The sequence below is a fragment of the Crassostrea angulata genome, chromosome 10 (genome assembly GCF_025612915.1).
Source record: "Crassostrea angulata isolate pt1a10 chromosome 10, ASM2561291v2, whole genome shotgun sequence".
Lineage (NCBI taxonomy): Eukaryota > Metazoa > Mollusca > Bivalvia > Ostreida > Ostreidae > Magallana > Magallana angulata.
Window position 1 is genome coordinate 14,970,101 of NC_069120.1, and position 16,265 is coordinate 14,986,365.

The 16,265-nt window shown below is 34.7% G+C and overlaps 1 protein-coding gene across 1 annotated transcript; it reads right to left on the reverse strand.

Moving 5' to 3' along the window:
• Window positions 1-5,856: 5,856 nt before the first annotated feature.
• Window positions 5,857-11,625, reverse strand: LOC128166117 (heparan sulfate glucosamine 3-O-sulfotransferase 6-like). Its single transcript, XM_052831062.1, has 3 exons — window positions 10,625-11,625; window positions 6,875-7,580; window positions 5,857-6,366 (listed from the first exon to the last, which is right to left on the reverse strand). Exons 1-2 carry the CDS (start codon window positions 11,149-11,151, stop codon window positions 6,962-6,964), a joined length of 1,146 nt encoding a protein of 381 aa, XP_052687022.1. The 5' UTR covers window positions 11,152-11,625; the 3' UTR covers window positions 5,857-6,366; window positions 6,875-6,961.
• Between the last annotated feature and the right edge of the window lie 4,640 nt (window positions 11,626-16,265).

Consider the following 16,265-nt stretch of genomic DNA (forward strand, 5'->3'; position numbering starts at 1 on the left):
TAGATCATGTTAGGTATGTAGTTTTAAATTTTCCCTGCAGTTACCGTAATTTGCAATGACATACTGACCTAATATACTAGTATTCTTGCCCTGAAAGGATTTAGTTAAACCTTATTTCCACAAACTATACGACAAAGAAACCAGTCCAGGGATGGGAATACAAAACTACTCATGAATAATTTCTCTGAAGCTGTCGCTCGTCGTACATCTTAATCAAGTATGATGACGGAAAGTTACGGATCTATCCATGTTTTATATCTCTCCATGGAAATCGGGAAACAACAGCTTTTTTATGGTTTCTTTATTTTCCAATTTTTAAGCGCGGATTTATCAAATTATTTGATTTTATATCTTCAAAGAATTTCTAGTTTTCATTTGATGCCATTTTGAACGTTTCGTTTGTGGAACCATGGGATAACTTTAAAACGTTATTGGAGCCGCCAAAGGTGTTTGATGTGTATTTCTACGTGGAAATTATGGTCACAGAGGATTTTTGAATCAATAAATGTTCAAATCTCCGCACAGTAATAACTCTTTTTCTTAATTATTTGATGCACTTTAGACTTTTACAGTCCCTAATGATTGGAAACTTTGTATCAATATTAACAAATATCTTGTACACCTCTATCTGGCATTATAAGTCTGAACAAAAATCAGATACTTTCCATTAACTGTCTCATTTCTTGTCAAAATTAAGACATGTATAATTGTCTGCTCATCGACCAGTTCCATAGAATGTTCCATAGATAGAAACTGATGAATATATTTGAACGAAATTCTTTCTTTATTACAGTATTTCTTCGTAATAACAATCTCGGTATTGGGAATCACAACTCCCACAATCCAATATTAATCTTAGAGCATTTCAACCATTAAGTACGATATACTCATTTATTTACAAACAGTACTAATTTGATATAAAACATTAAAAAAAACCCGATTCATATATTGGTATACCCTTCACTGTAAGATTCTTTGAATATAAGCAACACCGTGTGGACTTCAGAACGGAGTATGTGATATCTTTGTATAATTAATGGTATGTGGCATTGTGGCATCTTGTTGTCTCGCATTGGTTTATGGATATTGATTCTAAATCGTACAGATTTCTGGGGCCTCTCGTAAGTCCAGAAAACTACGGAAGGAGAAAACAACACGCTAGGTGGCGTGAGAATGCACATCCTTGCCCTTTGATCAGATATTAATACTGGAAGGATTATTTAATTACTTTTATCACATGCCTGTTAAAGAACAGCACTAGGAATACATGTACTCAATGATAATATACCGATCCAAATGTCAGGGTTTTTTTAACTCAAACATCGGAGGGAATTTTTTGTTGATACTGTCATTCAAATTAATTAATTTAACAGTTGTTTTGTTTTGAACATATTTTATTGATAAAACAAAAGGATTAGAAACAAGTTCTAACAACTTACAAGTTCCTCTCCTTAACTATTTAACAGATAAAGGCATATTATAAATTTAAGTCTGAATCTATGGCATTTCAAGCATTGTTATATTTGATTTTAACCATTTTGTTACATGTAATTTTCTATTTATCTTGTGTAGAACAGAGACTGATGATGAATCTAAAATGGTCTGGTCATGAAATTCGCACACATTTTTTTTACATTTAAATTAATCAAAATTATCTGTAACAATTTTTTAAACATAGATAAGTTTAGTAATCAATAATCTTAGACTTTTAGTAGTTTAATGTATTTGGTGAAATTAATAATAAATTAATAGCAATTCTATTTAAAGAACATCCCACTATACCATTAGAGTTTTTTTAAATTTCTAAATGTGATCTTTTTGTATGATTTAATCTGACTAGAAGAAAAAATAAGACTGTAATCAAAAACCGGATATGTTGAAAATGACTGTTCTTTTTTACATGTGGACAATAGATGCTATCTTGAGTCACTGTCGTTACCTTTAAATTACATAACATTATTCAAAAGAAATCAAAGAGTCAGTGCTTTTCCGATTATAATACAGCCGATATCAATAGCCCTCTGCAGAAATTTGATTTAATCTTATATAATATAGGTTTTAAAAATATCAACACTTCCTATTATTTTCATAAGGCAGCTTGATAATTTGCATTCAGAACAAAACTTGTAGTGGCCACGCACGGCAGTAAAGCTCCAATGACAAACCAATGTCAATTTCAAGAAGACATCCTGTAGGCTGTAAGCAGATGGGGAAATTTTCTATCTTTATACACCGGTAATTTACAGAAAAATATTGAACAAGAGGCCCATGGGCCACATCGCTCACCTGAGGAACAATAGGTATGATAAAATCAGCTTAATGGAGTCATAATACAAACTATCTAGACAATGTACAATAATACATGTAGATCCTGTATAAATAAAATCCATTTTCCCCCTGGATATTCTTATGTTTATAATCATCAGTCCCTTTTCTAACAGAATGATTTTATAGTCATATCACATGTTGAGTATTGCAGTTCTCAAAAAGATCCTTAACAAATGTTTATGTATGGGATATAAACCTACATCAAACTCTGAACCTTCTTGTGAGGCCAAAGAATTGTCCTGGGGCCAAAGTCTTAACAATTATAAAGAATCAACTGGCTGATTAGTTTCTGAGAAGAAGATTTTTTAAAGATTTACCGTACATATGTCTATGTAAAACTTTGACCCCCCTCCCCCCCCCCCCCCATCCATTGTGGCCCCACCCTACTCCCGGGGGTGTCATTATTTTCACAACTTTGAATCTACACTACCCGAGGATGCTTCAGCTTTCCTGGCTGATTAGTTTTTGAGAAGAAGATTTTTAAAGATTTACCCCATATATTCCTATGTAAAACTTGACCCCCCCCCCCATTGTGGCCCCACCCTACCCCCGGGGATCATGATTTTCACAACTTTGAATCTACACTACCTGAGGATGCTTCCACACAAGTTTCAGTTTTCCTGGCTGATTAGTTTCTGAGAAGAAGATTTTTAAAGATTTAATCTATATATTCCTATGTTAAACTTTGACCCCCCCCCCCATTGTGGCCCCACCCTACCCCTGGGGATCATGATTCTCTCAACTTTGAATCTACACTACCTGAGGATACTTCCAAAAAAGTTTCAGTTTACCTGGCTGATTAGTGTCTGAGAAAAAGATTTTTAAAGATTTAATCTATATATTCCTATGTTAAAATTCGAACCCCCATTGCGGCCCCACCTTACCCCTTGGAGTCATGATTTTCACAACTTTGAATCTACATTACCTGAGGATGCTTCCACACAAGTTTCAGCTTTCCTGGTATTATGGTTCGTGAGAAGAAGATTTTTGAAAATTTCTCGAAAATTTTCATAAATTCCAAATTATCTCCCTTTGCAAAAAGGCGTGGTCCTTAATTTTCACAACTTTGAATCCCCTTTGGGTAAGGATACTTTGTGCCAAGTTTGGTTGAAATTGGCCCAGTGGTTCTTGAGAAGATGTTGAAAATGTGAAAAGTTTACAGACAGACAGACAGATGGACAGACGGACGGACGACAGACAAAATGTGATCAGAATAGCTCACTTGAGCTTTCAGCTCAGGTGAGCTAAAAGGAGTCATATCTGACTTTACTGGTTTAGGAAACGATCAATTCTCAGGAATTTTTTTTGATCGGAATTAAACAGATTTTTTAAGTGAAGAAAGTAAATTATTAAATGAGTAAATTTTAAATCCTCAGATATAATAACTGGGTTTTTTTTCTTCAAAATGGCGACTTCTTTAAACATTCTATTATGAAACCAATATTGACACCTGTGAAAAATAGTTTTAGAGGTGATTGAACATCGATTTTCATACATTGTTATTAAATGCTGAGGCCCAGAGTTAGGACATTCTAACTATGTCCGAAAAGTTCAAATTTTGAGGAGCAAGTTTGTATAAAGCCTTAAGTTGCATCACTCACCAAATCTTTCTGTCACAGTGCAACATATGTTGTCCCGAAGACTGTAATATTCACAAGCTGCATGGACCAAATTCTTAAAGTATTTATCCACAATGTTATTAAAAGCAGTTGATTTAAATTTTGTCGTTAAATCATTAATGATGACATTATGATCGATATTGGAAGGAATGCATGTTTCGGGGTCTTTGAACCTTAAAAATTGGTTAACAGTTGATGTCCCCAAATATTTTCAAATTGAAATTAATTCAAATTGGACACTTTGACAAAAACATGTAAGGGGAGTTTATTTGAATAGAAAATTTCATAGAAACACGTCTTTTTTGTTTATAACTCGCCCTCGTGATTTTAAGAACTTGAAACTGCACATTAATGTATACAGGACATCAACGTTCGTAAATTCTGCTTACCATGTAAGAGCCCTTAAAACCCAGATTTCAGCCCTTTATTTGATCAAGGATAAAATAACTGTACTTGCATTCTGAAGCATTAGCAATATCTACAGGACATTGTGCCATCTATTTCACTTCAAATAATGAGGAGATACCACTCAATGCGTTAAACTAGCGAGGAATATAAAGATGATGCGACAACACGACAGAGCAATCGAACTTGAAAATTGTTGAACTTCGGTATCTCGAACACCGATATCTCGAATACAATGGATATGTCGAAGTGATTTGTAAGTCCCAACCACTTATACTTTAAGTAATTTACCATTGATGCCTCGAGTACTTGGATATCTCGAAGTTTTTAACCAGTCCCATCTAGCTCGAGATAACGAGGTTTGACTGTATATAACAACATATTGAAGCTCTCTACCAGGTTTCTAAAAAATACAAAAAGCATTGTGTTTTACTATATCACATATATTTTTCGTGGCATACTGGGTAATTATGGGTGGGATGTTACAATGATATTACATCAAATATTTGAATACCGTATGTTTTTGAATAATCTAAAGATATCTTAATTTAAGGTTTATTTAATAACCAAGAGACTGATATCTAATTACTTTCTACTGCCATTATAATTGTAATTAGGGTATTAAAACCCGTAATGGACCATTCACAGTGAAAGAGTTCGAAGTAATTATATTAAGGCTGAATAACAGCATGCAAAGGCCAATCATAAAAGGGGGAAGCAAGTCAATGATTTCAATGCAGAAATATTCAGTTAAAGGATTCCCTCCTTTTATCCGACAAACATCCTGCTGAGAGAACTCTAAAAGACTTTATTAAAGTCTATACAAATATTAATCTAACGACTTATGAAATATTGATTGTTTGCTTTTAGTGCCACTTAGCGTATTAGAATATGGCTCAAAGGAGAGAGACTCTTCAAAAGAATTATTGAGCAGCTAAGTATCGGCGATGTTCATAACCCTCCACTTGAAGTGACCATCCATATTGACGGGGGTTACGCAATATTTAGTTTACCAAGATCAAATATTTATGATAATGGATGGCATTGTTTCGCTTGATTTCAGTTACCAGCTGGATGATATACATATGAGTGTGGACGACGCTACTTCAACCAGAAACCATGTAGTACTTGCAGTCTTTTGTTTGGAGAGTGTTGATTTGCGAAATTTTGTTAGACACTTAATATTAACCAAAATGTTGAAAAAATCTTGCACTTGGCCTTTTGCCATAGATTGTAGTTTTACTTAAGTAACTGTGAACGATTAAGAACACTTCGATAATTACTCCAAACACTTCATAGTTAATGGTTACCATCGATTATCAGGCAATAAAACTCCTATGCAGAAGATTCAATATTTATGGTATTTTAAAGCTTAATTAATGTCGTTTTAAAATTTCTGTTTGACTGAAACGCAAACATGGCTCTATTTCTCATTACGGTTGGTTTTTATAGCATTGCGCTTCTTTGCAAACATTAATTGCAAAATAAAACTACAAAAACTATCTTCGTCACCTGACTTTAGTTTTATCGATCTGCGAAAGAAACATTGCATGTATTACAAATGATTTCAATAAAAATAGCTTAGATAACCTTTTCGGTGTGTCAATAAATAGTTTAAATAGCTTGAATTTAATTTGGTGAATAAATCTTTTTTCATTCTTTTTTCACGTCAACGATCCGCTTACAATTAAAAAAAGCGACGAAGTTGCTTGTTTCACACACTGGTGTCTGACTCGAACTGAAAATTAAAACTGACATTTTCCTTAAACACATTGTTTCTCAGGTTTTCACGATTGTTATCTGTTTTCTCTTCGAACACCCATGACGACTGTTATGTTGATTCACACATTGCTTTCCTTTTTTGAATCAGTTTTATGAAGTATTCCCTTCAGTATGTGAACTGCTGATTGACCGTGAACATCTGATGTCTGAGGGCACCCCGCAGTCGGGTCTGCCACGCGCGTTCTTGCACGGTTAGTTAGGGTCCAACCTGGTAACGGGCAACAATTTTGTTCTGTAAAATAAAATACCGAGATAGATCATGATTTTGATTTCAACATCTACATTTACATCTATATACACAGAGAATATTTCATGGCGAAAAAAAAAGAAACAGACCCGTAGTAGCGAATCTGAAAAGCGGCTGAGCTAGCTGCTCTTACGTTAATATGCTCTTAAGATGGCTGGGTGGTCGTGGTCATTTATAGACTATATTGATCTCCGTTAAAAGAAGAGCTCTGTATAAAAAATATAAGGGGGGGGGGGGTCACACTTTAAAGCCTAAGTTTTAAAAAAAAAATTATCAAATAAAATTTCATAGCTTTCGAGATCATTTCTGAAAATTTAAGATTGGATGGTTAATCTGTTGATCACCCAGCCTCCTTCATGTAAGGTGTAAGGTGAATTATACCCCCAGCACAAGGTCATTCCAAACATGTCTACCATATTCTAACATTAATTTGGTTGAGAAAGCTTTTCGAATACTAGTAGATGCAAGATTTAAACGATCAGAAAGCACAAACCTGCATGGCCCCAGTGTTATGGTAGTAGAGGTCCGTAAAACTTCTGTCACACATCAACCAAAGATTTCGATATACCAGGTGAAGGCCCTAAGTCCAGTTGAAATCTATATTTGTCATTCTGTAAAACTGTTTATTGTATGGACGATAGAAGCGTCTGAGGGCTGACATAACACTCTCGGGGAGGCGTGGGTGGGGTCGCCCTTTACTCTCGTCCAGACAGTGTCCTCGTTTGTGTTTCAGTTTCTTTTTTATGCACGGAAAACCTCGTCTTTCATTGAAAAAGAAATGTTTGTCGGTAATAACCGGTTCTAAGCCCAGGAATTTCTGGACCTCTCTCACTTCCTCGCCTGGATTTGTCACTAAATTTTCACCGTGAACAATATGAATTTGTTTCAGTGGAAACACAGATAGCCAGTTCTCCAAATGTTTGACGTATAAACCGATTCTGATCACAATCCACGAAATGTTTATTTTAGTTGTGTCATTTCGTAGAAAAGCAGAGCTTTGGAAAGACTTGGATTTGCCGTGTTTGCTGAGAATCTGGGTATAATCTGATATAGCCCGAGTCACGGGGTCCCTCACAACTAGTACAAGTTTGGTAGAGTTGGACATTTGGAAAATTCTTTCCGGAACTTCTTTTGTTATGAAATAACTTGGTGTTTTCTCAATAGTTATTTGATTAGGCATTGTTTCTGGCATCAGGGATCTGAAATTAACGAAACATGGTTCTTAGTAAAATTTACATGTGATGTTCTTCGATTTAAATAATCGGATTTCTTTTAGCATAACTTGTAGGAAACAGCTGTAAAATTACGTTTTTTTTTTGTTTTTTTTTATAAAAATGAGACACGTTCTAAAGCAAAAAAGAAATACAGAACTATTAAAATTATGTAAGCTCATAATGTTTGCACTATATTTACATTCTACTGTGTTTTTCCCTTAAATTCTGTGATCTTCAAATGCCTCTAAATGCAACAAGTAGTCAAAGGTCAAATTGACGAGTTTCAGTATTATGACGTCACAAACGCTGAACGCTGTAAACTGCAACGTCACAAGCGAAAATCAAAGTTCACGCTTGTGGCTGTTACTGTGGCTCTTCCATTAATATTAACTTACCCTTAGAATAAGATAGGAATTTAAAGGCATGAATCACATTTGCAGACAAGGCAAGAAGTTGAAAAAATGTAAATATAAGCATTAAATCATGATTTTTTGAAGTATACACTCTCATAACTGCCGCGGTGTGTGCAAACAAATTTTCATAACGCGCTAACGCGCGTTACTCAATTTGTATGCACACACAGCGGCAGTTATGAGAGTGTATACTTCAAAAAATCATGATTCAATGCTATAATAAATCATTTCATGTTTAACGTAGATGCCAGAGCTATGGGAAGATCCGTCAGGATACTAAAAAGTTATCCATGTGTATATCATTTCATTGGAGGCAGTAATTGCTTCTTGACGCTTTGAACCATTCTCTATTTCCATCATCCTGTATAAATTCTGACATAAACTGTTTTTCGCTGTTGAATAAATTGTTTGAGTTGATCGAGTTTTGCAGAATAAGCAACCACCCTTGGTAATTTTACGATCTTCTAATCATTCTTTTTCTCAATAAAATACTGCAGACGAATCTTCATTTTTTAACGTTGGACATGCTGCTGTTAGGATGCTAATTGCTCGAATATATTTTTCTGATTTGATATTGATTGAGATTTTTTTATGAGGAAATCAACCCCACATTTAAACGTTTAAATACCTGTAACACTAGACACAATTAGTCAGAATGCAACATAATTGGATAACGATATAACATTCTAGGAGAGTTGCTTTCCCCAGAAAAAAATTCTCTCTCTCTCTCTCTCTCTCTCTCTCTCTCTCTCTCTCTCTCTCTCTCTCTCTCTCTCTCTGTGTTACGTAGATATGTGCAAAGAATCACCTCTCACACACCTTATAAACCGGCGCTGTACCCGTAGAGATGTGATTACTGGTAAAGAAATATCTCTTTTGACATAAAGAATGACACATTAGCTTTTCATGTGTGAGCAATTATCACAGAATGTGCTTTCTCTTATTGCTGCAAACATAACTTGCTGCTCTTGACAGCTGATGTTAAATATTACACCAAGCTCCACTGCTTTCTTGGCAATCAAACTCAGGAAATAACATTTTTGGGGGTTAATTTTTGGATGATTATGTTATATTTTTCTACTGATAAAACACACGAAATTTCAATCGCTTTTTTTTGGTGTATGTAAAACACGATTTTAAATAGATTTTACAAATAAAAATTCAAATCCGCAATAGAGCAGAACTTGAATATATATGGCTTTGATATCAATGTTACGTGGAATAGATTGTCCATCGATAATACGGCAAAAACTTTACTTTTGAAACGCTTCTTTAGATTACAAAAGTGAAAAATGCAAATACCAAACATTCATTCCTATGTTTTAATACAATTATTCCTTTTTCAAAAAAAGGGAAATAGAAACATCTCCCATCCTCTAGCAATAAGCGATTTGAGTACTGTGTAGGCGAGAAAGAGATGGACCGCGTAGTAATGGAGTGTAAAGTAGGAGATGATTGGATAAGTTAATCAGGAGAAAGATGAACAAGATGTAATTACAGGGACTATACACGGTGTCGGTATCTGAGCCCGGGGTCAAGGACAACTTCCAGTTTGTAAATGCTAAAGTATCATAATCACAGAACCAACGGAATCCTGGTCCCCTTAGTTATTTACCATACATCTATGAGTATGCCTCTACTAACGGGAGGAATTTTTCACATTTTGATTTGTCTTCACAATTACATAACACAATTGTTTATAAACTTTTTATATCAACGTTAATTTCAAAATAATATCATGAGATATCCTTACTAACAACAATTGATGTAGAATAAAATATTTCTTTATTTTTTTTATATATACATGTATTAAGGCAACCCAAATGGATTACTAAAATCTATGATAGAAGATACATTTTGCATAAGCCAAAAATCAAAGTAAAATATCATCACATAACTAGGGAATGTTATTTATAGATAAGTGAAATTACAATTTATTCATAACCTAAAACTGCTCTCTTCTGTGGTGCAGATTTTTGCATTTTGTTTCCGAAACATAGGCAAAGTTATTTATTTATTTATTTTTTGTTTAATTTTGGTGAATTTTGTACGATTCCTGATTTGGTTTATTTAAAATGATTCAATGTACATGTACTTGTTTATTGTTTTATTGAATCAAGTTATTTCTCCCTAGCAGTTTTTGCGTTTATTGATAAAAATCACAACATTTATAAATTGATTAAAAGATATAGCATGTTTAGGAATGTCTAATCAGCAAGGTTTAACCTAAATATTTTCCTTACGTAGAATCCCCGATATTACACATAATCCTTTGACGACTTTCTTGTTTATCATTAAAATATTTTCACCTTAAATGAAAACAATATATATTAATTTTGAACAAAAACGGATTCCAGAATGAATCAATCAAATACCCTTCAAGTTTTATGGAAATGTGGTTTTTCCGCCCGAGCGTAATCTTAAATGTCTGTGAAAAGATCAATTTCGCTCTCGGTCGAAAGTTTCTATTTATTCTCGGGATTATGGTCAAAAGTTTTCAAATACAAAAATAAAGACTTTCAATGAAATTTACAACCACGCTAAACATTTATCAAACATATCGATAAAATCGTTTAGAAATTGCAATGTGCGAATAGAATACAAACAAATTCCTACCTGTACCAATCCAGGCCCTTTTGGTAATGTTTGTCAAAGAAGTGTGGCTCCGGACCAGTGGCCTTGACATCAGGATGGACACGGAGAAATTCTAACAAGGCCCGGGTCCCGCCTTTTTTGACCCCTATGATTATGGCCTGCGGAAGCCGTCGCTTTCTGTCGTTGTCCGTCTGCGTTAAATACAGGTTGTCGGTCTGGCTCGAGACTTTCCCTAGGTTTATTTCAGTTGTCGCTGTCAGATTTCGTCCGTTCTTGAAATTAAAAAGTTTATGGGCCGTTCTCCCATTGTCCGTTCCTTTAAACTGCAATCGACTAACATTGCCACCGAGGAAAATGGTCCGCAGGTCCCTGTTATGGTATCCGGATAGATGGCCTCTGTAACTTGCCGGAACCCAAGCATCATGGGACAGTAACTTGTCATTGAAACCTAGAAAACACACTAGGAAGAGTACTAAACCAGCGGAAATAAACGAGCACGGAGATTTTCTTCGGATTTTTCTGACAGTCTTCAATGCATTGCCGATCATATTATCTTCTGGTTTAACTTTGAGTTGATCATTTCTTCCACAGGAAATACTGTGTGAAAATCCCTAGCCAAAGTTTTCAAATACCAATGTTATTGAAAGGTAAAAAAAGACAGCATCTCGTCCCTGGTATGACAGATCTCAGTAACACGCAATTTTGTTTTAAACATTCTATTCACAATTAAGAAATGAATCGGCATGGAACTGAGCTATTTCACACCTGGCTGTCCGTACATAAAGCTATCAACATACCACTAAATTTAACCCATTGTGATGTGGTATATCTGTTTCCTCACACCTAGGTCGCCCGATCATCAGACTAAGAACGCTGCAATCTAACACCTTGATCCCCATTCACACTTCGGTAGTTGTGTTTGATAACGGAATCGGTGCTGATAAACCCACCATTCTGAGGCTCTATGACAGAGAGACGGGGAACAGTACCTCTGCTCTGTAATGATATTGATTCCAAGTTCCTGTGAGCGGGGGGCTTTAACTAGCTAAGCGATTGGACGAACCTCTTGTAGGCAGTAACAATAAATGTCTTTCTTTCATCTCATTTAACCATAATTTAACAAGTGCCCTCTCAAGAAATTCTCCGTTTTCATTCACATATGTCTTTTACGGCATATTTTACATATATTTCAGATAAGACATATATTTAGCTACATATAATACTGATTCGCTATTTAAAGTTAATGAAAATTTAATTCAGAAAAATGAATTCACTTGCAATTATAGATGTTTGCATACTGCGATTTTCGAATACTGCTGAAATACTGAAACATATTTTAAGAATTATATTCAAATACGAGGAAGGAAACAGATTTTGATTATTATCCTTTTGCACAAACCACCAAAGCCTCTCTGTGGTTCCGGGGTGGTCGATATGACAGTAAAGATAAGCGACCGTGACAGGTTTGGTATAGAGTTCCCCGGGACGATGTGATCCAGTTATAAGACCCCCATTTAATGACAACCCCAGTAAATATTTACTCTCTCCTCCGCTATTGTCAACTGTTCTCAGTGGACGCTTTTAATTGTCTTACCCAACATAAACATCTCCCTCAATAATATCCGCTGAGAGATTTCGAACGGGATCATCTCTGCAGAACAAAGACCACTTTTCCGGGAACAGGGCTCAATGATACTGAATGAAAACGATGTGTAACGCCATTGAATTGATAACAATTCAAATCGATCGCTTTATATTGGACCAGATTGTATATTTCACAAGAAGTCTTTTAAATTTCAATTACTAAAGGGTAATGTATGGTCAAAATGTCATAATGCGATAAAAGATAGTTTTTACACAACGCGACTTCTAAAGGTCTTTTAAAAAGCAAATTTATCAAGTATACAATAAAATGTCATAACATTTAGTCACTTTCATTACAGATATCATAATATATACCAAAATCCGCTTTTATGAATTTTGTTCTATTTTGGGGGTTTTTTCATTCGTGTGGGAATAGTTTGTCAGTACAGTTTGCATTGCTTCCTCCTGTGTCAAGGCTTTTCCTCAATTTATGGACATTGAAATGCATTTCGAAGACCATTTATAACTTTAATTCTTCTCTAACTATTGTGGTAAATGTCATTACATTGGTCCTTAAAATATTAAATGACACCTCAATATAACCTCGAGAACAATGTCAGAACAAAAGAACACATTTTGGAACAAACTTTAATGAAGACAAATTTTGTCCAATTTTCTAGGTTTTCTTAACCCTACTGAAAATTCTACATTCTTATGCTGTTAAATGACTATTAAAATTGCACGTCTGTTTCTAAGAGGAAAATTTATTTCCAAAATCTTCCGTTTTCCAGCTACTGGCTAATCCATTGAAAAGAAATAATATAGTATACTATTAGATGCTTTCTATGATACCAAGCCTCACTTTTTTACCAAATGTAATAGTGCATATCTTTTCATCTTCCCGTCAATTAGGTTTTGTCACAGTCCGTTTTTGAACTCTAAACATCTTTCTATAAATGCAGTGTAAAATCTATAAGTATTATGTTAACATTATATACAAAGACTGTGTAAGTTACCAAAATACACCTGAAGTAATACCGGTTAACCTAAATTTCATGCGAGACACATAGACGGGGTAAATCCATTTGGTACATGTACTTACTGGGTGTTTCAGACTGTCTTGTCATAAATACATTTTTTTTTCTAATTAATCTATTGGAAGCATCGAAATTTTAACTTAATTGTGCATGCATATGAATAAGTTGCTCTGAATATTTTTAAACTAAGCAAAATTATTAAGTATTTCAGTGAAAAAAAAATGCGACCTATCTTCCATTATTTTCAATTTTGTTCTATCTCATCAATGTGGAGATTTCCACTTTGTCATTCTAAAACTAAATTTTCATGTAATATGATATTTCTCTGTTGGGAAAATAGTTTCAATTGAATATATATTTTTTGAAATTATATATTATTAAGCATTCTATAGCATTTTGCGTGCTGTTATAAGAAACATTCAAAATGTTGTAACTTCAAAAATAGCCTGGTAATGTACTGGTATAGCCTGGTAATTTTTGGGAATTAAATTGAGGAACGTCTCGTGTGTCCTTAAATATATATACATGCAAACATTTTCCCCTCATTACATTTATCAAAATCCACTCCTTCGACCGGCATTGTTATTTTTTCGGTTATCTATTGCAGGTTCTTTTAGAAATTCCTATAAATCCTTGAAGCAGTTTTGCATTTTGCGTGCTGAAAGAACTTGCTTACACCAAGAACTGATCATTTCGATACAGTTAGTAAACTATCGAGAGAATGACTTATCTGTGTAAAAACAATTGAAGTCTATCTCGTGCGTGGCGCTATCTTGTGCAAGGGGTTTCTGCAATGGACAACTAACATGCAGACGGCAGGCCAAAAGAGGAAGAAAATTAGAGATCTTGTCTTGATGGTTGGCCCCAAAGCTCACGCGAGAACAAAATCAGTAGGTTGTACGTCGGGAAAACGTCAATTAAGATTACTTCCTGACAAGATTTTGCTTAGGAAAGTGAACTGACGCAGGAAAAGACCCAAGGAAGCAGTTGTTGATTCCTGTTGGACCTAAAATGTTGTAGGACAATTTTAAAAACGATTCTGTACATAAATGTACGAGATATTCGCGTAAATTGGTTCAAACCATATGTTGTCAAATTATTAAAAAGAATTATCATTTATATACCGGTACATTTCTCATATCATAGTTTGATGCTCGTGATGAATAGCAGAAAGGGGATTGGACTGCTTAAAAGGTATAGAAATATATAGAACCATTTTAACAAGACCTTGGACTTTCAGAATAGGACGTAGCAATCTAATTCTTGCGTCAAAACAAGTTAAAAATTACGCGATTTAAGCGAAATATGCATCGATTGCGTAGTCTTAGCTCAAAAGCCAGATAATTTCAATGAAATAGACAGGCCTACGTCACATTGCTGTTTGACACAACTACCCAAAGTCCAAGCTCTTGTTAAATGGTTCTATGTATTTTATGACGGTGAAGATTTGCATCTTAGCTGAGACAAGATCCATCTCTGAATTATGCCCCGTTCCTCATTTCAACTGCATATAAATGTATAAGAAAATAATGCATCTAGACCACAGGTGCATGCAGATGCACAATTCAGCTTTATTGTGCAATACAATATACCTTCACACTACTCACTTTGTGCAATACATTTGGTTACCGACAAATTCACCACACAACATATATTGGACGTTACATATAGGTACTTTAGTGAGTTTAGAAGCATGGTGTGTACAGGTGTTATTTTTAATACCTTTTTATGGGAATGGAGGTGAGTTTGAGCGTTCATTTCAGTTTTGGTAACGGGTGAGTTACTGGTACCTTGTTAGCTTCTAAGAGATCTATTCCAACTATACAATATGCAAACCACTTCAATGTACTTAGAGACTAGAAATGACACAGTTGAAAGCTTCTTTCAATGATATCTATATTTAATGTCGTCAAACGGCGTATGTTCTTCAAAAGAAAAATAGATCTTCCAAATTAGTATTCTCGGTCATTTTGCTTATATTTCAAAGACATACAAGTTATAAATATCAATATTTAACGAAAGCAATTTATGGGAGAATGATCAAACAGCCAATCACAAACCCGGCAATGGTTTTGATGCATCTCTGGAGCCACTGGCAGGAAATGGCGTGATTAATATTGGAAGAGTTCTTTCTTCCGTCTTCCTACGTTTTCAAAAATATATTTTTGCTGTTTGAACTTCTAGTATATCAAACATTGAAGTATAGCTATTTATATATAATATGTGAGAAGGCATTGAACATTTGTCCTACAGGGCATCCGTCAAAATTGAGGAAGTTAATAAATAGATTCTATTAAATTAAAGATAAGATGGATTCATGGAAATTCTGTGTTTTAATAGTAAATTCATTCAATAATCATAAGGTTTTTCTCACCCATAAACGTTTGATCATATTTGATTATTTATCAGCAACTAGTCAACTGATGACAACCAAAATCTATTTTAGTCAATGAGACGGTTCCAATAACGAGATTTAATTGCAGATATTCTACTGATCTACTATGGCTCCATTAAATTCTAAAGATTGATACTGTATTGACTCTTTCAAATGATCTTGAACAGGCAACATGATGATTATATGTTTTCGTAGAATTCTGCTTGGTATGTGTATGTTGTCGGTCCAAAATGTTTAAATTGTGGTGAAAGCACAAGGGGAAACTATGCACTAGCTCTCTGCATAAACTGCATAAATATCCTTCAGCTACCGTGCATTGATCTGACATCATAAAATCGGTTGAGAATCTATAAAATTGGTGCAATGGGTGTATACGTATATGTAATATGGTAGTATTTCCACCCTTAAGTGGAGTTTTATGAATGGCTTCAATCATGATTGACCGTGTTTCCAATGTTAATGTTTACAAGGATGATTGAATGTCGCCATTATGTCACTCTCAAGGTTAATGGCTGTTGCACTAACCATTACCGATCAATCAACCCAAGTTTCCTACATCACTGTGACTATCAATGAAAGGGTGTGCGACTTGCAATTACTGCTCTTTGCTTTTACGTGTGGTAACGTTCATACCTCAAAAAAGGGA

What these genes read in the sequence shown, in the direction of transcription:
- LOC128166117 (XM_052831062.1), bottom strand. Translation starts at nt 11,151, where the DNA reads ATGATCGGCAATGCATTGAAGACTGTCAGAAAAATCCGAAGAAAATCT. An exon ending in AAGGGCCTGGATTGGTACAG is followed by an intron (nt 7,581 to 10,624) that starts GTAGGAATTTGT and finishes CGTTAATTTCAG; the next exon opens with ATCCCTGATGCCAGAAACAA.